The sequence below is a fragment of the Triturus cristatus genome, chromosome 8 (assembly GCF_964204655.1).
Source record: "Triturus cristatus chromosome 8, aTriCri1.1, whole genome shotgun sequence".
In the NCBI taxonomy this organism is placed as follows: Eukaryota; Metazoa; Chordata; class Amphibia; order Caudata; family Salamandridae; genus Triturus; species Triturus cristatus.
The window spans coordinates 1,122,502,526-1,122,528,807 of record NC_140591.1 but is presented as its reverse complement, the minus strand read 5'-3'; the positions used below and the strand labels follow the sequence as shown (position 1 = coordinate 1,122,528,807).

Sequence of the window (26,282 nt, the reverse complement as noted above, 5' to 3'; positions counted from 1 at the left end):
GACTGGAGTTTGCTCAAAAGAGACTTCGGTCCGCCGGATCAGATTGGAAGAGGCAGCGGTAGTTTTCATTGCATGTGCAACAAGCATCGGAAATGCAATTGGTCTCACATTTGTTTGAGTTAGAGCTATTTGCATTATAAATGGGAATGTTCTTCACTTATGTGTTATGGAGTGTATGGATGTGGTGTGTAGTGGAATTATGTGGGTTGGATTGGATTAGTTAGTTGTGGAATTGTGTGACGTGGGATTGTGTAGTGTGGAGTGGATTTGTGTAGTGCAATTATGTGGTTTGGTGTGCTGTGGAATTATGTGGATAGCAATTATGTGGTATTGAGTGTACTGGAAGTAAGTGGAGTGGGATTGTGTTATGGATTGTAATTATGTGATTGGGTGATGAATTATGTCTTGTGGATTGGAAATGTGTGGAGTTGAATTGTGTGTCGTGGAACTGTGTGGATAGCTTTGCCTTTTTGGTAAAAAAAAAAGAAGTACATAGGAGCTAAGCTCCTGATCTGTGTGTTTGGGTGTTACAAAAACAGAAAGAGAGCTAGAGCTATTGGTGTTGTAAATGTAATGTGTCTTACATATTTGTTATAGAGTGAAGTGGAGTGTAATTATGTGGGTTGGATTGGAATTGTTAGTTGTGGTATTGTGTGGCATGGAATTGTGTGGTGTGGAGTGGATTTGTGTAGTGGAATTATATGGCATATTGTGCAGTGGTATTATGTTGATAGTAAAATGTTTTTTGGAGTGTACTGGAATTATGTGGAGCGGGATTGTGTGTTATGGAGTGTAATTATGTGGAAGAATATTTTATGTTGTGGATTGTTATGTATTGAAGCTTAATTATGTGGTGTGCTGTTGTATTTTCTGGTATGATGTTTAATTATGTGTTGTGAATTAGATATATGTAGTCAGCCGCGGTCGGTAGTAGGAGTAACTGCAGGGCGGTGACGTGGGGAGGGGGAGGGGCAGGGTGGGGGGTAGTAAACTATGGATTATGGAGGTTTACAGGTAAGTTAACATATAAATTAATAAAACGAATTTCGTTGCGTGCACTGCATCCCCATTTGGTTATTTATCCTGCCGCCTGAGCTTGAACTTGAAGGGGCACACACACGCATACGATTGTAATGCTAGTGACGTGTCTTAGATCATTTGTGATATTTTTTCTCTGGCAGCAGCAGAAATAGGAAGAGGCAGTCATTAACGTACATGGATTTTTAGGTCTAGCTTGACAGTGCATTCGTAAAACTGACCTATTGGCATTGCCAATGCTTGTTTACAAATAAACCAATGTTTATATGCAGCTCTGGTGCAAAATCCCACTCTGCTGTTTGAGTGCTCCCATTCTATAGCCTCAAAAAGCAAGGGGGGTTCTGGCTCAAGTAACAGCACGGCCAAACCAAAGCTAATATGAAAAACAAACCAAGCGCCGGTGCTGTATGTGTTTTCACCTCAAATTTACATAGTGGACTGAATTAAACAAGAACACTAGCCACAACTTTGTCGTTGAATTTAATCAAAAAAGTGTTTGCTATTTTATAAACACTGCATTTTTTGTTTTTTTGTTAATGTTAATAAAGTACGCTCATTACAATACAAAATACATTACAACACTAATGACAATACAAATACATTTGTTACAATTTTTGACACCTGTGCACAAAAAGAAGAAATTTGTTCTACCTAACATACATCACAAACGAACAACACATTCAAATCACATTATATACAATCTATATACAGGCCATCAGTATATCGCAATTGACATAGTCATGAATTAATTCACTGTTTACTTTAAACAAAGATTGGCCAAAAGCGGAGAGAGGTCTACGCGTTTCGAATCCCACTGAATGCTGGGATTCTCATCAGGACCAACATGTGGCTAACAGTGAGGAAAGCCAACTTATTCTCTAAGATGTTGCTTCTTCAAACAAAAACCTTGTTTAAAATGTTGTAATGAGCCGAGGATCTGGGCCAGAACGATTCTTTGTCTTTAAAATTTGTACTTGACACGACAGCTGCCCCAACACGACAAGCGCGTTATCTCGGTGCAGAGCGCGAGCAGAAAAGCAATTTCCGTAGTGTAGCGGAGGAACGAATCAATCGCGACGTCCGTTTTGCTCTGCGGGAGCGTAGGTACTCGTGTTCTAATTTTTCGGTGGCTGGCCTCAGAGTTGCTGCAGCAGCTGTCGTGTCAAGTACAAATTTTAAAGACAAAGAATCGTATAAAATAGCAAACACTTTTTTGATTAAATTCAACGACAAAGTTGTGGCTAGTGTTCTTGTTTAATTCAGTCCACTATGTAAATTTGAGGTGAAAACACATACAGCACCGGCGCTTGGTTTGTTTTTCACATCATCCCATTCTATAGCAGGTCTGTAAGCTGGTGCATGCCCTGCGCTCAACTCTGACTCAAGCACTCTAAACAACGGTCAGCAGTGACCACTAGAGGGAGCCAGAGAGCTGAATTGTGTGCACACCAGAACGCCATTGCCTCGAGGCGAGTGCACTGCTGCCGAGGGAAGCGGAAAGCCACCGCAGAGAGCAGTGAGCAAGGGAAGGGAAAGGAAAAGCAGGCTGCCGGTCGGGCGGCCGGCCCTCGGCTTCACACCTGTCACTCGTCCCCATCTGCCGATTCAAACGGCTCACAGGCTGGTTGCTCCCTGCCCTGTGGTGTGCAGTGCTGACCAGAGCGCGGGAGCTCGACCGCAGGTGGCCGCCAGAACTCGCAGCCTTTGCAGCAGCGGCCGCGGGCAAAATTCGGGAACGGCCCGGTCGCGGCGGGAGCCCTCGGCAGGCAGCCGGCCGGGGCCACGAGAGCTCTTGGTCAGCTCAGGGCCAGTCTGGAAAGCGGAGAGGATTGCAGCAAGGTCCCCTACAGCGGCAGGAGCATTCCAGAAGCCGCGGGAACACTCAGCAGCAGGAACAGTAGCAGCGAGGGCTTCCCCTGAGGCGGTGGGAGTCGCAGGAGCCACTGAGACCAGCCTGTACATCTGTGTATCTGCCGACGCGGGAGACAAGAGGTAAGAGGTGGAGGCAAGCGTGGCAGCCGTTAGAGGTCGCCGCTAAGTAAGAGCCAGAGGGTGCGGTCTGAGGGGTTGGTAGACTAGGTCTCCAGCTTGCAGCCCCCCTCGTGTGCACCGCTTGCTAACCCCCTCCATCCCCCTCCACGCCCTCAAAACAAAAAACACAGCTCAACCCAGGGGCCCACATCAGCACTAGTACTGGTATTCCCTCCCCCCCAGCACAATCAGGCACAAACAAGCCTAGCCCCAGCAAACGGCGCAAAAAGAGATGACGCTGAGGAAGACTAAATCCTGCACGGAGGATGAGGGGGAAGTGAACCCTGAGAGTCTAGCTCAAAGAAGGGTAACCAGAAGCATAAGCACCCAAAAATCCCAGGATCTGGTCTCTGGCAATTCCCTCCCCCAAGGCCTTATCACTCAATTCTTTCAGGCCTCAAACTGCCCCTCACCTTTGGATGAAACGTCACAAGATCCCGCGACCAATGCCATACCGGGGATCCCAAAGATCCACCTGGACCTAAGGGATTCTTACGCCTGCGAGTCTGCTAACTTCGAATCACCTGGGAGCCTTGATGCTTGTTTTCAGCCTGAGGCCAGGACAAAGAGCCCGATTAGGGTCATTGCCGACATTCACGATAGGCCAAATCTGGGGGCAAACGTGGATTCAGATACTGGGAGGACAAGCGAGGCTGTCGCATCCTCCTCCCCAAAGTGCACAGGCACAGGCAAGGGTCTGAATGCAATTGTGACACCTAGGGAAATACAGAGGCCAATCCCCCAAGGTACGGAGGTTCCAACAACTTCGTTTTTATTAAAATTGGAACAGACCATTGAACGAACACTTGAAACTACCCCTATTAATATAGGAAGAGCTAAGGCCCCGAGAACTGCACAAACGGAGGGTTGGAGTCCGCTGAGTTTAACTCACACCAAGACTTAACCGACCCAATTGATGAACCCACCTCTAAAGACCTTAACTTGTCAGCAATAAGAGAAGTCCAGGACACAATGGCCAGGGCACTGCTATGGCAGTCCGCAAAGATGGAACTCCAAATCGAACTTTTGCAGTCGATAGCCCAGCATTTGGTGTGCCAAGATGATAAGCTGGCAAAGCTGGAAGTTCAACTTAATGTCCAACAAGCTCATGCCGCCAGCACCAATTCCTGTGACGTCTTAATTGATAAATGGGCAAGTCTACCTGAAGTCTTAAAAGAGATGCTTGCATTAGCCAAGGGTCAGGGCGAGACAACCACGCAAGAACAAGCCGCGCAAAAGCCACCACCACAGACGACAGAGCATGCCGAAACAGCAACCCTTAGTACAACGGGCAATAGCGCCTCAAAGGTTCCCCTAGTAGGGCCCCGCATTAACTTTACTTTGGCTAATAAAGGGAATGGTGACCCCGAGGTCTCGGATCTCGAGTCCGTTAGTGATGACCTGTCTGTTACTACCTCTCAGGTGGAGAGGGTCGAAGGAGCATTAGCAAGTGCCAAAGCCCCGTTATCAAGAAGAGCCAAAAAAAGACTCAAAAAACAACTTAAGAAGTCCAAAGCTAGAAGCAGAAACACACCCTCGGTGGTATCAACTCTGGGCGACACTGAAACTAAACGCATCCCTAAACCACTCTTCCCCATTTTCTTACCCAAGCAGGTGTCTAAAATGGACAAGTCATGTGACGCACCTCTTGTTCGCGGTGAGGCCCAAAGTCAACAAATCCCTCTCATGGAGGGTCAAACCAATGAGCCTCTCCAACAAAGGCCTTCACAGGTGGCCGTCGCCGCTCCATTAAGTGCCCCCAGCCCTTCTGGTTGGGTTCTGAAACATGAGTCTGTAACAAATCCCAAACTACAACAGGGCACACAGCCAGTACAGTCTAGAGTGGTAGGTCTACAAACTGAGGGGCAGGGGAATCAGCAACCAGGAGTTGCACTCAAAAATCACCTAAACTTAGCATCAGACCAGGGGGAGTGGCAAGGATGTCCGAGTGTGGAAGGCCAATCAAGCATGGGGCCCAATGGGCAGCAGCCAGAACCCACTCACAAAAATCCTTTAAATTTCAGTTACCAGAGGCTAAAGCTCCAGGGAGAAGGGGTGAGTTTGTGGTCCATCACACAAAAAAATAACAAACAATCCACCTATGAGCTGCAGTTAACCCCAAGGTACACAGCAAAAGGCTCATTTGACATCTTGAACAGGTCCAACATTGTCCGCCTGTTTGGCCATATTGCCTCCCTGGCCCAAATCACCTCAGAAAACATCAAGTGGGTGACATTCAAGAGACTGGAGACAGACACTCATGACGATTCCACCATAATCGGACTTGCGAGTCAGCAAGTCCAACAGGCTGTCCTTAAGGAAGCAACACTGTTCGCTGAATGGGGCATTGAAGTTGCAGCACCAAGTACACTGAAATATCCACACGTCCTGTTGCCGCAACAGGACACCCCAGAACCGTCATCCATTCTCAAAGGCATAAGGCACACCCGCCCAGAAATAGGGGCGAAATCAGGGCGGGCAAAAACCCCGCTAAAAATTAAAATCCAGCAAAATGACGGGCAACGGAGCGTGCAGCGGCATTTCCAGACATCGGATCACCTGGAGGCCACATGGAGACAGTGTCCCTAACCTAATAAACAGCCATGTAAATAACGCCTGTTCAAAACCACTTAGGGGCCTAGTCCGCGAGTTATCCATCATCTCATGGAATATTGCGGGGATGAGCAACATCTTTAGGGACATAACTACACCTGAATACCTCGCACAGGGGGACATACTGTGTATTCAGGAAACCTGGGCAAGGGCAACGACCGCCATCGGTGGCTTTTACGAACATTTTAAACCAGCGACCAAAAGGACAATCTTCGGACGCCCGTCAGGGGGCCTCTCTATCTACGTAAGTCATGCGTGCAAAATTAACACAACTGAATTAAAGTTGGGGTCTCCTGATCTTCAAGCCATCCTAATCAGTGGGTTGTCATCGGGTCGAAAATCTCGCCCCTTTTTACTAATTAATTGTTATTTCAACCCAATCAAGTATCAATCCTTCCAGGCCATGGAATCACTTATTTCAATTTTGGAAGATCTTTTAATAAGTTGGAAGGACCAAGACGTAATAATCGCGGGCGACTTCAATCACAGAGGCTTGGGTTTAACTTCGGAGACTCCATCAAGCAAGAAGTCAGTCCCATTGACTGAATTTCTCGCAAATTTTAAGCTGCACTCCACCCATAGAATACAAAAAAAGACCCAACCAGAATGGACCACCATTCCGACCTTTAGAAATGTCTCTACCATAGACTACATCTTTATCAATGAAGGGCTTGCCCACAATCTTTGCAACTTCACAGTGGACGACAGAGAGGAAAGCGATCACAGGCCCCTCCGCGCCACATTCAATCTGGCGCGGGTACAAGCAGAATTACAAGCAGTTATTGGAACTACCACGGGGGAGGAACATCACAATGTGCTTAAAAGAATAAAATGGTCAACCAATCTTAGTCATAGCCTGCTAGACTATGTAGCTAGAAGGGAGGAAGAACCTAACCCAGTTCAAACTAAGAACATCACCCACCTCTGGGAAACTCTGACCTCCGACTTATTGGAACGTCTGGGCAATAACCATCATCCAAGAAGTCGCCAATTCCACTCTGATCCTCGCCGTGTAACATCGTGGTGCCTGTCACAGTGCAAGCGTGCTCTAAACAAGGCAATCAGGGCACAAAAGAAAGGCACTCATTTGTCAGGGAGATATTCCATTGCTGCTCTGCGAACAGACTATAAAAAGAAAGTCTGGGCCCACAAAAAACTGCAGACTGAACAGAATTGGTTGACTGTGTTCTCCTTAATTAAAGGTAATGACAATAGCAAGCTTTGGCGTTTCATTAACAGTCTGACCCCCAGAGGAGAGCAAAAGGAAAATAGTGTTGCAGGGAAAGTGTGGGAACAGTATGCCAAGGGGCTGTATACCTGCGAGTCAAATCAGGCCACTGCAGGAAGCCGTGCGTGGTCCAAGGTGGCGGCGGAAATTATCGAATCCGAAAGAGCTACGTCAGAAGGCGTAAACTCGACCTGCACCGGATCATTCACAGAAATGGAGGTACTAAAGTGCATCAAGGCCATAAGAACTGATGGCGCTCCAGGCCCAAATGGGATTCCGGCCCAGGTTCTGAAAACCGCCTCAGCCTTTTTTGCATCCAGACTCACCCCTTTATTTAACCATTCTTTTGCCACGGCAATGTTGCCATCCTCTTGGAAAGGTTCTATTCTATTCCCCATCCATAAAAAGGGGGACCACACGAACCCGGCCAATTATAGGCTTATAGCTCTCCTCGACATAGAAGCAAAGATTTACGCCCGCCTTCTTCTCAGGGATCTGGAGGATTGGGTGGACAAGAACGGCATTCTTCCGCCCACACAGACCGGCTTTAGGGCCCATAGCTCCACTCTTGACAACATCTTAGCCCTCTCCTACCTCGCGAAGAAGGCCAATACGAGGAACAAACCGCCCCTGTTCTGCTGTTTCATAGACTACTCCACAGCCTTTGACCGAGTGAACAGGGGTCGGCTCTGGGCAAAACTTGACTCGTGGGGGCTACCACAGGCTCTGCTAAAAGCTATAAAAGCGCTCTATGAGGGCACCTGGGTCAAGGTGAAGCTAAGCCCCACAATAACAACTGAAAGAATTGAAACCAACTCGGGCCTCAAGCAGGGGTGCGTCTTGGCCCCCATGCTTTTCAACTTGTATACTGCGGACATGGGGACAGCTCTGAAAGATGCCAACTTAGCACCTCCAAAACTGGGGAGGCTCGTCTTGGGAACACTCCAGTATGCAGACGACACGGTGATCATGGACCACACTAGGGTGGGGCTCCAAAGAGCCTTAAGCAGTTTGGCCCTATACAATAAGTCAAATGACTTACGGATCAACGTGAGCAAGACCAAAATCGTCATTTTTGGCAAATACCCCCTCAAAAAAGAAGCTTCATGGTCTCTGGGGGAGCACCGTATCGTCACTGCCCCATTCTACAACTATCTGGGCACCTGGGTCTCTGAGAGTGCCTCTGCAGTCAAACATCTGAAGGAGCTTAAACCCAAAATTAACAAAACCATTCTGTCGTTAAGACGCTTATGCCACCGCTTGGACAGTCCCTCAGCAGAACCAATGTTGACAGTGCTCCGGGCAAAACTGATCCCTGCCATTTCATATGGGCATATAGCCTACCCTGGTGCATTTGACAAAGTGGTAAACGCTGCCCAAGCGAAAGCCTATAAGATGGTGCTACAGGCCCCTAGATACGCAAGGAACACTAGATTAAGGCTAGAAATAGGCCTTAAGCGACCTGAGCTGGTATTACTGGGGGACCTTTTAAAACTCTATATTAGAGTATTGAAAGCACCAGAACATTCGCTAAAGCACTCCCTAAAATCAATCTTTGATGAGGTGGGCTCCCCCTGGTATTCAAAGGTAGGACAAGCTATTGCAGCATTGAAAATCGAAAGAAGGAGTTTGCCCCTGCATGAAATTCCTTTCTCAGCCTGGGCCCAAGCAGTTAAGCGCCAAGTCCGGATCATCTCCTTTGGACTTGACCTTGCATCTCTTCGGCAAAATCCACTAACTCAGGCCCTGGACAAATCATATATTCCAGGTAAACCCCAACCTTACTTGCAAGATCCAGTATCCACTTGCGCGAGAAAGAAAATTTTGTATTTTCGACTTTTGGCCCTCAGGATCATGGACTTCAACCCCAAATGGGCCCGTACGGATGGCACCCTGGCCTGTCGTCTATGCAATTACCGCAGGGAATCCTGGCTACACTTGCTGTGCTGCTGCACAAAGCTGGCCAATGACCGCCATCGCTTGCTGCTTCCGATTTTATGGAATACGGACTACAGAACTTGCAGAGAGGCTTCGGACTGGTGCCTCTCAGTCTCCACGACCTGTCTGATAGCCAGAGTTGCGAAATTTATACACCAGGTAAAAATGGCACTCGACTCCCACTCAACGGCATTGTCTGCAAAGTAACTGGAAGCCTTTCGCCCCAGTTATCTAATCTGGGCTGGTTTAAAGACCCACGAAGAATCCATCTTTCGTCAACAGCCCTTGGTACATGAATTGACTTTACCGAACTTTCATGTGCCTCCCCTTATCAGTTGGGAAATACTGGTACAACCTATACATCACTCCTTTTAAAAGAACTCTGCTCTGGACAGCTAATCAGGACTAATATGCTAATATTTAACCCAAAGTGACTTTCACTTTTATGTGTGGATGGGACTTGTGAGGGGGTGAGTCTGGACGTTCATAAATCTTTTTTCTTTTTTTTTTTAATCTTATACTGTAAAGATTTTAAGTAATCATGCAGTTTATTAATAAAATTGTCAAAAAAAAATTGTCCATTCTATAGCAACAAGGTAATTTCTCATGCTTTTGTTTCAATCTATTACTCTTTTGTTGTTGCTGTGTAAGGCAACACCCTGCACATATGCCCAGTGAAGCTTTAAAGAATTAACAGCCTGACGTACAAAGATGACATTTCCAAAAGGTGTTTGCAAACTGTACACCGAGTTTTTTCCAATGCAGACTTTGTGAACTAACCTGCGCGTAGCTCACAAAACTGCAGGGACTCACAGAATGACCTGCCTAATTGCCGACACCCACAGGGATGGTGGCCTGCAAGGGACAGCAGATCACCATCCACGCGATCATTTCTTTCAAAAAAGGAAAACGGTTTTAAAAACTGCCTGAGTTGCTTGAAGAATCCGGGGCTGTTTTAAAAAGAAAAATACGTTTCTGTTTTGGAAAACTTAAGTGGGAGCACCCAGCGATCCCAGGACCACTCCCTAGTCCCTTTGACGCTGCCTTGCTGATTCCCAGAGGGAAAGGGGCCCAAAGGGAACCCCGTCCTCTTTTCAAATCAGTTACCACCTTAACTTTGGAGTGGGTAACAGATCAATGGTTTGCAACCAGAACTACAGTCGCAATCCATTGATAGATATTGTTCCGACTTGTGGAAGGAATGCCATTTACTCACCCCATTCAAATCGCGATTGGGTATGGGTTCCTAAACCAATTGTGTAATTCTGAAAAGTTTGTGGGTTAGTTTACATCAGAAAAAGTAATTTAGCTGGTAGCAAACCCCATAATTTAGGGTTTGCCTTCTAAATTAATTTGTAGATCAGGCCCTAAGCCTCACCACATCTTGGCAGAGAGACCCATCTTGACGAAGTCATTCTTTACAAGCGCACTGTTCTTCATGAGAAAATCTGCACACATGTTGATATGCAGGTTTAAATACAGGTTGTACATTTTGCACTGAGATCCTTCATAGCAGTGGTGTGTTGTGGGTACACAGTAAATGAACGGGATTGTAACATTTTCTTTTTCTCACCCCTCCTCTTTTCTCCCTCTTCCCTTCATCCTCGCTTTCCTATTTCCTCCCCACCATCCATTGTTTAGCCTGTTTCAGCATCTGCTGCACATGTGCTGGGTGAAGTCTGCAGGGAAAAACAGGAAGCCGCCATTCCTCTTGTTCGGCTATTTTTGCACTATGGCAAAATTGTACCTTTCATCAGTGCCATCGCTAATGCTGAAGTAAACAGAACTCAGTAAGTACCTGACATGTTTTGCATTTAACTTTTTTTTAACCTTTGTAGTCCGAGGAGTCATGTATATTTAACGTTTTTTTTTAAATACGTAATTGTATTTTATTTTGGGGTGAGTTCGCAGAGGCGTTCTTTTAGCTAAGATTTCCTGTGGCTCTGTGAATTATACTTTTCTGTGTTTCTGTGCTGCTGAGATGTGCTGCTGTTGTGAGGAGAGATCAGAAAAATATTCTTTCACTCTGGGTATTCTGTACCTTCCCGAGAACCACAGTGTTCAGAAGGGTAGTCAAGGATTGTCAGACAGAGGGTTATTAATTTGGAAATGGGGTACTCTTACCAACGTAAAAAAACACACCCCAGTGATGTCTCAACACAAGACTCAGAACAAATCTGCTCAACCTCTGCTTGTTCTCCCAGCAGTACCAACCATTTTGAGTAATTTTAAAGTAAAGAACACAACTCAATAAAACCATTTCACATATATAGTGTGCAATTTTTTGTGTATTAGGTGCCCTGGCCAGTGGGCTTACAAGGCACACTTAAGGGGGTGACTTACTAACATATAAAATAGATTTTCCTTCATGGCTTGGGAACTTTTCCTTGCTATGTGTTACTGCAGCATATTTACAATGTAGCCCCCCAGAGCACAGTGGTGTTCCTAGCAGGCATATCGTTCAGTCATATATGGGGTTGGTGTATTTACATACTGCAGCCCACATATGACATCAAACTTCCATGCCACTGGTGCGATTACTGCACTATCTACCATAGCCTTATAGGAAAGTTAAACAGGCCCATTGAGTGAAATCACTTTGACCAGTACAATTTTTTTATGGCCAGTGCCCTTGACTGTGGCACTGAAGAGCAGTGTTACAGGCACAGAGTCCTAACACCAGCTAAAAATAGAGTTTAGAAATTGTTAAAAAATCAAATGTAACCATACGGAAAATGTGAATTTCCTCCACAATAGTACAGGGGCCATGTAGTTTCACCTCAATTTTAAAGAACGTTCCAGAATCTTCAACAGGCGGAACACTCCAACTAGAAAAATCCATGACTGCTTAAGCCTTGAGCTGATCCCTAGCTTAGACCACTTTTGACCCCTCCTTTAACAGGTTCTCTAAAGAGGCAAGAAGAACAATGGTGCTGTAATTCCCACTTTTACCAATTCAATCTCGCGAGACAGAACATTGAAGCCAAAGAAGCCAAACCAATCTGAACAGTTTCTTTGAAGACAATTATGATATTTACTGACATGAAATTAAATGAAAAATGAAATGAAAAGGGAAACAACGTTTACATCGTGGATTTTACTCCACGATGCAATCACAACGCGGTCGTTACAACGACCGCGTTGTCACAACGCACTACCTTTACAATGCAAGTCGTTACACTGACTTGCCCTAGATGGCGCTCTGGGATAAGGAATAGTATGATTTACTATTCCAACACTTTCCCTAGTGTTTCACACACTGGAGCTGGAATAGTAAATCATACTATTCCTAAGTCCAGCGCGCCATCTAGCGCAAGTCCTTGTAACGACTTGCGTTGTAAAGGTAGTGTGTTGTGACAACGCAATCGTTGTAACGACCGCATTGTGTTTGCACTGCGGAGTGAAATCCGCAATGTAAAGACATATATTCAAATGAAAAAAGGATTTATAAAGCGCAAACAATTACCCGAAGGTGTCTAGGCGCTAGCTCATCGAGCACTCTGCCATGAAGTTTGACTAGATAGATCAAGAATTAAACAGCCAGGTTTTTAAGGCTTTCCTAAAAGCTAACAGTTGAGTTTCACTTTTTAAGGCTAAGGGAAGAGCGTTCCAAAGTCTGGTAGTACCCACCAGAAAGCTTCCGCCTCCCCAGGTAGTATTCCTGAACCTGGGGATCACCAAATTGTGAGCATGGGCAGAACGTAGCTGTCGGGTGGGAACATATCGTTGAAAATTCTGTATAAAAAAGATGGGTCCTATATCATGTACTGCTTTGAACACTATGCAGTGGGCATTAAACTCAATGCGTCTTTTTACTGAGAGCCAGTGTATTTGTCTTAATTCTGCAGCAGCGGATTAATGCTTGGGAATGTCCAGCAAAATACGCACTGCAGCATTTTGTACAATCCGTAATTGTTTTTATACATTTTGACCTTAGATTAATAAAGAGACCGTTACAATAATCGGCTCTGGACAGGAGCAGGGCTGAGATGACAAGTTTGCGAAGATTATCAGGTATAAACGGAAATAATTTTCTGAGCGGTTTTAATGTATATAAGGAAGCAGAGGTGACATTATTCACGTGCCCTTCAAACGGAAGCTTGGAATCAAAGGGGACTCCTATGTTTTTCACTTTATTTGTTGGGGTGGGCAGAGAACCCAGTTCCGGTGGCAAGAAGGCTGGACACCAAAAATGTGGTGTTGCCACCAAAAAAGTAGGACCTCTGTTTTATTGGAGTTTAGTTTTAAACAGTTAGTAGCCATCCACTGTCCGACTTGAAGAAGACACGCATGAAACGGTGAGGCTGTATCAGAAGAGGTGCTTGTCAAGGATACAATAATTTGGGTATCGTCGGCATAAGAAATTGCTGAGAAACCCAAAGATCGAATCAACTGAGCCAAAGAGGCAACGTAAATATTGAAAAGGCTAGGGCTCAATGACAAGCCCTGGGGTACCTCACAAGGTAGTTTAAAATCGGGCAATTTGAACTCAGTGAGAGCAACGGACTGTTCTCGATCAGACAGAAATGACCCAAGTAAGGCAAAGCTTTTACTTTTATGCCTATCCCGTCAAGGCATTCCAGAATTTTTTTATGGTTGATGGAATTGAATGCAGCCGAGAGGTCAAGCAGCACCAGTGCTGCATTGCCCCCGCGTCGACTGTCTGCCTGATCTGTTCAGATGCCGAGATCAGTGCCAGCTCTGTACTATGATGCTTCCTGAAGCCATACTGAGTAGCATCCAGGAATGCATGTTCCTCAATATGGTCAGAGATTACATAACTGTGAGGGATATGCAATTGACGATTTTACTGTTGAGCTGGTTATCCCACTCTGTCTATCATGGATTTGAGAAGCGGTGCCAATATTTGATTTGTGCCTGAAAGCTGCTGGTAGAAGAAGAGGAGTTTCGAACCCTATTCCTGAATGACACCTCTAAATAGTAATTATCACTGAGTCTTCTAAGATCCTAAGAGCAAATGCACTCAGATGCCACCTAAAAAGTAAATACGAGGAAACACACCAGCATCAGTCCTTTTCTACAGAGCTCCATAGCCAAGAACACCTTCATCTGAAGCTCCAATGAGCCACGAGACTCTGAGAAGACTTCCTACATGGGAAACATCTAAAATATGACCAGTAGACATACCTGAACATTCTGTTCCATGTTCCCTAACTTAATCATCAGTTATATTCTAAATGCACTGACTTTGGGCCCTCACAAGGCCATTAATGCTATAGATCCCACACTCTGTAAAATAAACAAAGGAGATATTTTGATGCATGCACAGTTAAATGTACTAACCCCTACACTTACTCAAAAAGTGCATCACATGAACAAGTCTCAGGGAGCCTTATATTGAATCAGACACCTGATTTGGTCATTTACTCTCAAAAAGGAGGCACTTTCAGGCTTCATTATCTTGAGCCTGATGATAGCGTATGCCACAAACCAGACAATGTAGGAGGAAAGGTCTCTGACACTTCCTCTCCAGTTACAAAGATAACTCTAGGAAGATGCAAGAGTTTATTGTGGGACATTCTGATATGATTTTCATAGGCATTTCTCTGTGCCTTGCCAGTGATGCCCCTTATTCCTCTAGTGGCCATCTGGGTAAAATCGTTCAAGATCTGAATAATCTTGATTGCCCAGGAATGGTGACTGCAGTCGTTCTTCGTGGATTTGATTAAATTATCTGAGCAACTAGACAAGATGCCAGGGATGCCAGACCTGTTGCCCAGGCACAAGTCCTTTTTCTGAACCACAATTTACAATCTCTCAACTTGCGAACTTGACTCTTGAATACCTACAATAATACAAATTGCCATCAGACTATATGAAAATCTTAAAAGAAGCCAACATATATTTCTCCTGCTCATCACTTATATTTAAAAGTTGCAAAGATTCTGCACCTGGTGTGTGTGGAATGATCTTTTGTCTCCATGATATGCAATAAGGATATTCTTCTGCCATATTTTAGTACATTTAGTGCAAAATCCTTATCAAAAGTAGCTTTTCTTGTGTTGATTATGTCCATACAAGGTAAGCAAGATCCAGGGCCTGTGCTCTGACAAGCCTTATTTGACATTCGATAATGAGCAAAATTGATTGAAGTCTGTAGCCAACCTTTCTCCATAAAGTAGTTCAAGATTTCTGTACAGCTCAAACTACATCTACATCCAATATTTTTCCGAACCCTTGCTCTCGAACTCTCTACACACCCTTAATGTGAAAAGGGGTCACCAGTATTATTTATATAAAAATATGGGTAAGGTATATAAACAGTTGTTTATCAGTTACGGCAACAGAAATCGCAAATTTTAATCAGCACATAGCCTGAATTGCATACTCTGTTATACTACCTTAAGGTTGCTATCATAAGCTAAACAAAAAACATTTCAGTAAGATTTAGGGATCATTGTTCAAGAGTAAAATCTGTTACTATAGCCCTTCCTAGGAATTGCACTACTGCTAACATTGAGAGAGTATCCACATGATGCTCTCATCACACATTTTCAAGGCACTACTCTCTAGACTCTTACTCCAGAAGAGATAGATGCACAAGTGGCTATTTTTTCTCTACGAAGGTGGATTTGGCTAATTGGCGTATAACTGCCCACTCCACTACATTGATTGTTTACTTCTTCTGCTGATGAGATGAGCTTACTATTTCATTTTGGTTAACGTTCATCAGTGTGAGTGAAGGTAGAATGACGGAGAAGGAAAAAGTATGTACTTGTACTCCTAATTCTCGCTCATGAGAATTCCCTCTGAATTCTTCAACTACCAGTGCAGGTTCCCCACAAGCAACAAAATATCTTGTTACTCAACTGCCAAAGATCCACAAGCCCCTAAGTTTGCATCACCTATCCTCATGCATGGGGGGGGGGGGGGCGGCTCAGCATGGTAGCTTAAAGGCACATTGCATATATTCTTTTTGGAAATCCGTGTTGCCAGCATCCCCATGTGTCTTGATTTTTTCTGACTTTTATTGACGTCCTTTAACTAAAAAGTAAATATGCGTTTAAATAACGTGTAAAGGTTTTCAGGACTACCTTGAATTCAGTGTACCTTTTTCTTGCAGGCTTTTGTATTATTTTCTAGCGTATTTGAAACTCTGCACCTTGCACAGCTTTCATTATATACTGACACAATTATGAGGGTATGGAAAGGGGGCAAGCACTTAAAAACTTGGAGAAAATAGAGTCAGTGGATTCAATGCCTAAAATAAGACCCAATACTATAGTCATAATGTTGTTGGCCTTTATATATCCTAAGCAAGGCAAATCTGAGGGAGAGAATCGGGGAATTGGTGGTCTAGAACCCAAATGGCAAAGGGTTCGTATGTGAAAGTGAAGGAAATTGATTCCACTAGGAAGAGAAGGGGAGCATGGATGGCTTTTTTTAGTTGATGGGCCACCTTATTGCTCATCTAAGGTGCTGATGAAGTATCCTTTCAGGGGGTTGGGCAGTATAGTTGCTCTGTGAATTGAACATTGCGTCTATTTCTACTTCCAAAAACCTGTTTGTACTATGCAGTTGGGAAAAGGTAAGTGGAAGTGGTCCCATGTTTGATATTTCTTTCCCCAGGACTGCCGAAAAGGCTTCTTGTCTCTACATATGCACAGCCACAACGTGTAGCATTTCATGTGCCACTACATAAGAGTAATGCCCAGCTGCAAAAGTAAGATTGTTAATGGTCACAGGGCCCAGGGATAGCCACTGTGTAGGTTCCAAGATCTTGTGCACGTCACACAAAATCAACACCGTATTCTGCAATTTATATCCTCAGAAAAGCCTCCTGCCACTATACTCCTAAAACTCTGCATGAAAACTAGCCCTTGACTTCAAAATGTTGATTGTTTCCAGCTCCTTTATGTCGAATGACCCTCTTCTTACTTTCCTTCCTCTGAATGCGTCCTCTCTTTGTGAACAGCCTACTCTAAGTTGCTTGACTATCTGTCTGCCTTATTCTCTGTTACCGTATTTCTATAAATATCCCACACCTCACTTTATAGATCAAAGCGTCTTCTTTGAAACCATATCCCTGCAAACTAACAATACTTTATCTCCTGTAGCTTCACCAACATCTGCATCCCACTAATCCATTGTTGGTGTCATCTAATTCCTAATAACTTAACCACTCACACAAGCTTGAGGAAATGTGTAGAATGGTTTCCATGAGAGCACAAGACTAATCCCAATAACCAGCAATATCAATAACCAGTCGATTAACCACTAACCTTGAGTTCTAGAGAAGTGTTCTACTGTCCACAAAGTGCTTCAACCCCTAATCAGGGGTAGTATGTGCTGTGGCATGTGATTACAGTACAGTACAATATTGGGAATGCTTACACTTCACTGGGCTCCAAAAAGTATCTATTGCAAGCTTGTGGGCGTTGAAACGATCAGGCACAAATTCTTTGTGCACCCAGTGCTGAGATTTGAGAATGTGCCATATGACTGCACTCACAAACACACGTTTGCATGGAGAAAGAAGTTGCTGATGCAAAGAATCCATGGTTTTTGTGATTGGTAAAACCTCATCCGCATGTTATTCTACATTCTACATTCTGTCCTCATTTACCTGGAATGGTGCAATAAAATTGCAGTAATGGGTTTACCCTGGGCTTTTTTACCACATGGTAACTCTGTGTGATTTGTTATGCGGTCCTTAAGTGGAGAACCTAAGAGGAGGACCCAAGAGAAGGCAAAAAGCTGTCTTTCATGCATCTTAACAGCCTTTATTTCAAGAAACATCTCCTTTTTTTCTCTTTCAGAGATCCAAACACCATATTCAGAGGGAACTCATTAACCTCCAAGTGCATTGATGAGACCATGAAATTGGCAGGGATGCATTACCTCCAAGTCACGCTGAAGCCCATCATTGACGAGGTAGCCACGGCTCCTGATCTTTTGTTTTAGTTACTGTGCTCTTTAGCCCGAGGTGGCTTGTGGTAACTGGATGAATCCTTGTTTACAAGGTTCTCTTCACTTACTCAATGCCCAAGGGTGCTGACTCACCCAAAACCACTAAACGTCGAATTGCATTATAGACACAAGCACATTCAATCTGAACTTTCGAAGGACGCGCTGCCTTAAGCCATAAACTCAATTTATTCAGCCCTGCTTGATGGTTTACAATGAAGATCAGGTCATAGAGTTCTCTCAGTGTCCACTGTCCTGGAAATGTCAGCGCTAAACGTAAGTGATCAGACCTAGGAAAATGGTCGTTTAGAGCTGCTCAGTAAACTTCCTTGTTTCAGAGTGCTTCCTGGTTAGGAGTGGGTGGGCACAGGATGGATCAAGAAAGTTTGAGTTCTGACGGGCAGGACCAGTTGTTGTTGCAGTAGGAGCAGAATGGACATGTGTGTATGAGTTTGAAAATGAGAAGAAAATTCCTGGATATTTAATTGACTGGTGATTACTAGGTAATCGTGCACTTATTGGCAAGGGTTTGAGTGTGCAACAATCCAGTAGCATTCAGCTAAATTTTCTCATCTATAGTAATATTAGTCAATGCCAGCTTCCTTCCATAACTGCTGTACTGTAGATCCTTTGTAAGGGAAGGCGGTATAACAGTGGCGCTGCGTGTCCTGCGTTCTTGTGCTGTGTGTTGGTGTCCTAATCTGAAGCCCTGCCCAAGTCCTGCTGATGTTCTTTTACTATGCAGATTTTGAACACCAAAAAACAGGACATTCCACAAACATAGAAGTAAGACTACAATTATGCATCAACAGTGGGGCACTGAACGATTTCACTGGCACCGCTCACCAACATAGAAAACACAAAAAAGAATAACTAAGGGAAAGTAAATGCAACTTTTACACCAGTCATCACCGAATAAGGCCTGCTAACTAGCCCTGCACGGAAACTTGCCTCCCCGGTTGTTCAGTCCACTGACTCTCTTTGAAAGCCAGGACTTGTGCTAAATATGCTGACATTTTCCAGGACAGATGGTGAAAAACTGTGATACCACGTCACCTGGTGGATATGGGAAAGTGGCTCTAGCATCAAAATAATAGTATATCTGTTCAGCCTATCTCCTTCACCTTTAAATTTCAAGACATTTTTACATAGTGCCTGGATATAGTTTATGGGACTTTAGGCTGTGTGCAAGATTTGTTGGTCACACACTGATGACATCATTATTTGATTCTCCAGCTAGTTTCCATTGCCAAAAAGCTTAGCTGTTGTCACTAGTATTACCATTCCTGCAATGATCAATATCGGTGCTGAATCTGTGCAGCTGCTGAGCGCTGGCGCTCCTTTTTGGGAACAGGACTTACTTTTCATCATCGCTATTTGACCCAGAGCAAGAGAGAGAAAGGCGGGAAAGAGAGAAAGTAGGAGAAAGTGACAGATAGAAAAACAGAGACAAAAGGAGACATCAGGGATGGAAAGAAGTTGCAAGACTAAGATGTATTAGGAAGTGCAGGGGAAAAAAGAGGGGTGAGGTGGAATCAAGACTAGGTAGCCTTCGTATTGGAGAACTTTGTCTTTCAGAGGCATCAGAGGTGGTCTCCTTAGAAACACTTTTGGCCCCTGCCTTTATTATGAATGATATAGCTTTCAGATCTATCGACACGTATTTTTAAGAAAGATAACATCATTGAGGCTCACTGGTGGACAAAAGAATCGGCTTAGAAAATGGCGGGAAAACATACCATGGAGCCCATTAAATGACGCACATGTCGGTTCCGGGTTGAGCGTCTCTCTTTCTTTATGAACGTGCAAACTAGTTCCTCGGTGTGGAATTAAGACGCTTCAACATGTTTGGGCAATGAAGGGAGGGGATGTTTCAAAACCTTTGTGGCCTGAGCTGCCACGTTTATTTTTGGTTATCTTCTCCACACAGTTTGACAGTCATGTTTCCTGGCCATACGTTGAGTAACAATAAAGAGAACCCGCAGATTTCCTTTCACAGTGACTCATTCTTTATGTCACCCATCCCGGCTATTTTTTTCAGGAAACCACATTTTCCCCAAAAATACCCTTTAAAGGATCGTCTTGATATTGGCCTGAGTAAACATCCTGATGTGGTTTGATAGAAACCGTTCTCGTGTCTCCATTAAATGTTTTGCGAATGACTTGCTGAAAACTTAATACCACTGGAAGCTTTAACGTCGGTCAGTGGTGCCAGCTCTTCTGTGTATGCAGTAATTTGATCGTGCCATCCGTTCGACTGGCATTTGGTAGGGAGTGCCTGTTTATTTGCTAGAAAAAAAAATGTCAGCTATACCAATAGATTCCAGAATGCTTTGTTACCCAAACACTGACCAAAAAAATGACACTTCATTAATCAAGAGAGTGCATATTTGATCATTTTGTCAAGTGTAAAGTGAGGAACATTTCGTTGTAATCTCCCGACCTTCCAATTTAACCAACTTGTGTGATCCTGGGCAGGCCACTGTACACCCTTACTCAGTTTTCTCCCTCTCCCGGGCCCCTTGTGCCTCAGACCCCCTTTCCTGTTGAAATTAGGAGCCATTCGGGTCAAGGATATTGTCAGAGACAAGTGGCTGATAAAGGCACTTTGCCATGCAAATTAATAATTTGTTCATCTTTTAAGCCCTTGTTCAGGTGCTGCTCATCCTGGTGTCTACTGTTAACGGCTTCCACCTCTGCTTAAAATCCTCAAATTAGTTTCAAATAAGTCTGTGTCCCAGTGCGCCAATGTCAACAGTCTTAAAAGTCCCATCGCGTGCTGCACATGGCGTCTGCCCCGCGGGGAGTGAAAGTTAAAAACGCACGTACGGTGCTATGACCCGAAGCAGTTCAAGGACTTGATAGAGAAAATGCATTAAGCATGCCAAAAAGCCTAAAAAAACACTAGCTGATATCTAGGCACAGTTTCCGACATTCTACACACTTATTACTACAACACTTGACACACTGAATCCTGATGCTATGTTTTGGCGGGAAAGGGAGAAAGCATATCCTTGCAGTAAATGTTTAACCCTACTTTTTCCACTACTCCCAATAGCACGTACTAAGGGCTAGTAGACAAAGACCCTCCCTCTCTACATTTTTGGAAATAGGGCGTAGTAAATATCTGGTGCATACCTGTTTGTGCGCTGCAAACTAAGGGGCAGATTTACAAGCCTGTGCACCTCCTTGCACTGCCATTGCGTCACTGTTTTTGACACAACGGCGGCGCAAACAATGCAGCCAATTTACTACGTGACGTATCTAGGGAGATGCGTCACGTTGTAAAGCCCTGCGTCATATTAAACATGCGCCAGGTATAATGTATACAGGCTAGGCATTCCCACGCAAAAAAGCCATGTAGAACTGACGCAGTGAAATTTACAACATCTCACTACATCCCTCTATGCCTTCACTGCATCAAAATCCCTACGCCTGCTCAGACCAGGCGTAAGGAATGACGCAGGGCTTTTTGTATGGGACTCACCTTTCTGTTGTGGCACATTGCTGGAGCTGCGTCACTTTCATGAGCAACTCCAGCAATGCGTCACTTTTGTGGCCACAGATGCGTCAACATTTCTGACGCATCTGTTAATCCTTGTGCCATGGAGCATTGTATTGTAAATACAGCGCATCCATGGTGGCGCAAGGACATTTGGCACTGGCGCAAGGAAACTGATGCATCTAGGCAGATGCGTCAGTTCTTTGTAAACCTGCCCCTAATTTGTTTAGTGCCAAGGTTTCTCTGAATGTGGTTGTGAGTTGGGCGCAGTTAGCCCTTCCAAAGGTGGTTTTGCACGTGCTGTCACTGATTTAGGTAAGCCCCCAACCGTTCTTTGCTTCTCCTGTAGTAGCGAGGATAAATGTCTAGGGCCAGATATCTTAAAGAGGTGGTGGTGTTGAGCAAGGTACATTATATCACAAGAATTACCACACTGAACTAATAAAGGCCTTTTGTGGTAGAAGCAGACTAAAGAAGAAAATGGCTTCTTTTTGCGCTTTAAACACAAATTCCTACCCAACCCTGAAACACCCAACTAACGAACACAGCATCCTTTCTCTTGGCGCCCTACTGTTTTTCCCTTCCTTCTCCTCCCCATGTGTCAGGGTTACTCTGTCTTATCTAGTCGTATTGGCTTGTAATGTGTTTCACACTCCTCCTTCCACTCCTAGCCAAAAATACTTTAAGGCATATTTACAAGCCCCTTGTGACACTTTTGCGCCGCTGTTGCATCACTTTTGTGAGTAAACAGTCCGGCCAATTTACAACATGATGCATCTAGGGAGATGTGTCACATTGTAAAGCCCTTCATCATATTATACCTGCGTTAGTATAATGTATGCAGGGTGGGCGCTGCCACGCAAGAAAAGCCTTGTAGAAGTGACGCAGTGAAATCTACAAGATTTCAGTGCGCCACTTTTTTGATGCCACTGGGTCAAAACCTTACGCCTGCAAGGAGTGATGCAGTACAATCAGTATAGGCCTCCCCATGCATTGCTGGAGTTGCTTCGTGCTTGCGACACAACTCCAGCAATGCGTGACATTTGGGCCAACAGATGCATCAGAATGTCTGATGGAACTGTTAATCCTTGCACCATGGTGTGCTGTATTGTAAATATGGCGCATCCTTGATGGTGCCAGGGTATTGCAGGTTGGCTTAGGGAAACTGACGCATCTCTACAGATGCGTCAGTTTCTTGTAAATCTGCCCCTTTGCATCAGCATCTCTTTACTTCCTTCATTAACCTGTACTTTCTCCCAGTAGATTTCCAGGTTAGTGCCCGACCACTGTGAGTGTGTTGTTTCAACTTTTCTCTCAACCTGTCCAACATGTATTTGTATGACACACACACACTTTTTATAAATGCATTTACTAAAAAAAACTCCACTGGCTCCCCATCCCCCAACGTACAGCCTTCAAGACGGCTAGTATCATCTTCAAGTCTCTCCACGGACGGAGCCCCAAATTTATCAAACGCCTCCTACCTAGGTAGAACCCTTCCTGCAGCCTTCGATCCGCCAACCTTCAACTTTTGACCACCCCCTCCTTTAAGCTAAAATGTCAGGGTGGCCGCAGGTTCGCGGCCTTGGCCCCCAGACTTTGGAACTCCTTTGCACTAGAGATCCGATCTTTCACCAACCTTCTGAGCTTTAGGAAAATGCTCAAAACTTGGCTGTTTACACAGGCCTACACCTAACACCTCCAATGGTCCCGGTACACGCTAGAGCCAGCTCCATGAAACCTCCCGGTGAACGTGCGCTATATAAGAAATTGATAACATAACATAACATATCTCTAGCTACTGCCAATCTCAAATTAGCACTTATTAAATGTAATGAGGTAATCCAGTATCAGTCAATAACTGTGTTTGGTTTTTCAAATATATAAGGGTATTGTCTGCGTACTTCGATATCATGTGGGTTTCCTTCCCAGTTGTTACACTACGGTAGGATCCTAGTTGTACCAGACACCTGTGTAGGTTACCAGCAGTGGTGAGTGGCTGAAACCTAGCCAAATAAGCCACTGCTTCATATTCATGTGAACAGTCATTCCTAACCATGATGTAATCCAGCTGCTGTGAGTGCCATACATAGGCAAAAAACACAAATGGGCCTTACCCTCTGTTTGTTGTGCCGTACAGTGGTCTATCAGGTCTAATCTAGTCATATTCTTATTATGGAACCCACCATCCCAGGTAACCAGCTTCTTAAATTCTCAAATTAATTAAATATGTAACGTAGGCCTAGAGCATTTTATGCCTAAAGGGGCTACCGTAGGGAATCATTTACTAAACTCAAAGACGTACATATAATGTTCTAACCATTCTTGTTTCTCCAGTTCTTGTGAAGCGAGCCAATGAAGGAAAATGGTTAAATAGTTAATCCTCACAAACAATTTTCTCCCAGCATAACAATAACTCTCACGAGTGTGGCAGAAAGCAGTAGACCCTGGGGTGCAGTGAATAGCAGTGGCAGACTGACCTGATACATCCCCTTCTCTATTTACTTATAACTGCACTGTGTCTTACATTGGTCCTCAATTCATAGTAATCTCTGTGCAGTATTGTATCACTCCTGTCCTTTAGTTCGACAATCAAAGAACATTCATGCACTTTTACATTTGCTGCCTTGTATGAAAGTCATGATTAATATTTTCATGTATTTATTTCGTTATTTATTTATGGGATACATGTATGTATTAAAACTAGACCAACATAGTAAGAGTGACCATTTCAACGAAGAGAGCAGAGGATAGGAAAAGTAAAGCTAGAACAATGCAGGAAGAGTATGGGAGGGGGAGGAGTAAAGATGATGGGAAAGCAGAGTAAGGAATTGAAGGACAGCCTGAACAAATGAGTTTTTAGTTCTTTTCAAACAGAGAGTATGTTCAGAGCCCAAGTTCAAACAATAGGTGTTTCCACAGTCTAAGTGCTTAGTAGGTGAGAGAAGGATTGGTCCATTAGTTTGGACCATTTTAATGTGTAGATTTCCAGGAAGACCTATGATTCACTTCTAGAGTCTTTGTCCATGTGCTGGGTGTAGTTTAGTTGGGGACGATAAGACGGGGGACCTTCTTGATGATACAGGCCATCTTGAGGTGGACTTTGGCTTTTGGCAACAGGCAGTAGAAATCCCTCAGAATAGGTGCAATGTGATTTGACTCTGAAGCTCCTTTGTATAGCAGTTATGTTTGTACAGAAGTTAGCCCAACAAGCTATCCATAAGCTCTTGATAAAAATGTGGATGCATTTATTACAGTCCATGTGGTACTGGTAAACCCTTTAATAACTAACCAATGATGGAATCAAATGCAATACAGAATGCTAATGATTTCAACTGTAGAGTGGTGTATGAGATGAAAATACATAGTAGGGTATAAAAGCTGAGAGAAAACTGAGGATGAACAGCAAAGGAGAACTGGTTGCTGATCAGTCGTACACCAGTGCCTAATTAGAAAATAGTAACAATTAATTGAGTGAATCGTTAACGTACTGTTGGGTAAGTGCTGGAATCATACAGGATTCTGCAAATTGACTTCCTTTGTCAGAAACAGATGAAGTGTGGTGCTGGGGGAAAAAGCTAGGCTCTAAAGAGTTAACACATCTGTGCTGTGCAGATGAGCAATAAGTAATAAGCAGTCTTGGCTCACGGGCAAACCAGTGGCCATTAGCTGTAAAGTCCCGAGCTAAAATTGCATGTTTATTTGGTCTACCTCAGCAGTTTGGATTTTTGACAGTTTGGAATCACTTTAAAGCCACTTTGCTCAACAATTTGGCATTTCTTTAGAAGCCTTTTATCAATGGCATGATTTAGTGAAGGAATGGCACCATCTTTAGATTTACAATCTGCAGCTACTACATTGGGTCACTTGTGTGCCCAGACAAACATTGTATTGATAATTGTGTTTTGGCCAAGCATTGACTAAGCCTTTCTGATGAAAAAAAATATTTATAGGCATCAGAAAAGGAACGGAAAGAAATGTGCACATTACATAGCATTACGTCTTAAAAGATCTCATGAACTATTAATGTAGAAAGATACTCTAAGCAGCTCAGCCACTTCTGACTTCAAATAACGGCATATATTTACACCATAACACCTACCACTGAATGTTTCAGCAGATATCTTTTGCTCCCTGAGATTATGTTCACAAATAATTTTTTTATTAGACATATAGCCCTGGACGAACTAACTGTCCCCATGATGGTTCACCACCACAGTAGAAGATTTAGCCATTCTGCTATAATCGTAGAGAATTTGAACTGATCAGTTAAGAGCAGATGTCAAGTATTCCATCCATACTATATCCTACAGTCTGCATAATGAGGACGCTCTGTGCTGTGTTTTTTTCTCAGCGAGCTTCTAAACACGTGTGCCATGGGTCCTTTGTCTTGTCTAGTCATGTTACTTGTAATAGAAGTTTACCATCATTTTGTATACGCCTGCCATGTCCTGAATGCATATAGTCCTTTTGGGTATGCATGACTCTATATGTTCTCAAGTTTCTTTTTACAGCCTTTCTACTTTCTATTACCTCACCATAGGATGGGCTTCTGTGCATTGTTATTTAATTTATAAAGCTAGTTAGGTTCTGGCCGCCACTGGCTTCGAGGACACAACCTTTGACAGAAAGCCATGGGAATATGTAAGTCATTATTTTATATTTGCATTACACGTGGTGTAAGATAGACTACTACAAAATGTGCAAATAGTTTTACGATAAAATGGTGCTTCCAAAATGTAGACCTTAGTAATACCAGAGCATGTGTAATGCAATTAATTTTTAGGTCAAGCCTAGAGCAGCGCCCATGTGCTGCGCTTCTCGACTTTATGTAAGGGCTTCTGAAAGCTCACCACACGCTCGTGCGTGTGTTTTTGTTTGTGTCTTAGGGTATTGGGCTTTGCGTGCGTCTTTCTAAGTAAGACAGCACGCAATTGGGCAAAGGCGGGTGCATGTCCCGCCTTTGCTCCGCCCATGGCCTATTGCTTGCGGTTACCCGCACAG

General features: G+C 44.0%; 1 protein-coding gene across 2 annotated transcripts in view; it reads left to right on the top strand.

The window, feature by feature from the left end:
* Positions 1–26,282, top strand: part of RASA3 (RAS p21 protein activator 3) — an 886,845-nt gene that overhangs the window by 616,900 nt on the left and 243,663 nt on the right. For both annotated transcript variants that reach the window (XM_085622738.1, XM_085622739.1), the window contains exons 11-12: positions 10,490–10,638; positions 17,629–17,743. In XM_085622738.1, coding sequence (XP_085478864.1) covers positions 10,490–10,638; positions 17,629–17,743 — 264 coding nt within the window. The remainder of the gene's footprint in view (positions 1–10,489; positions 10,639–17,628; positions 17,744–26,282) is intronic.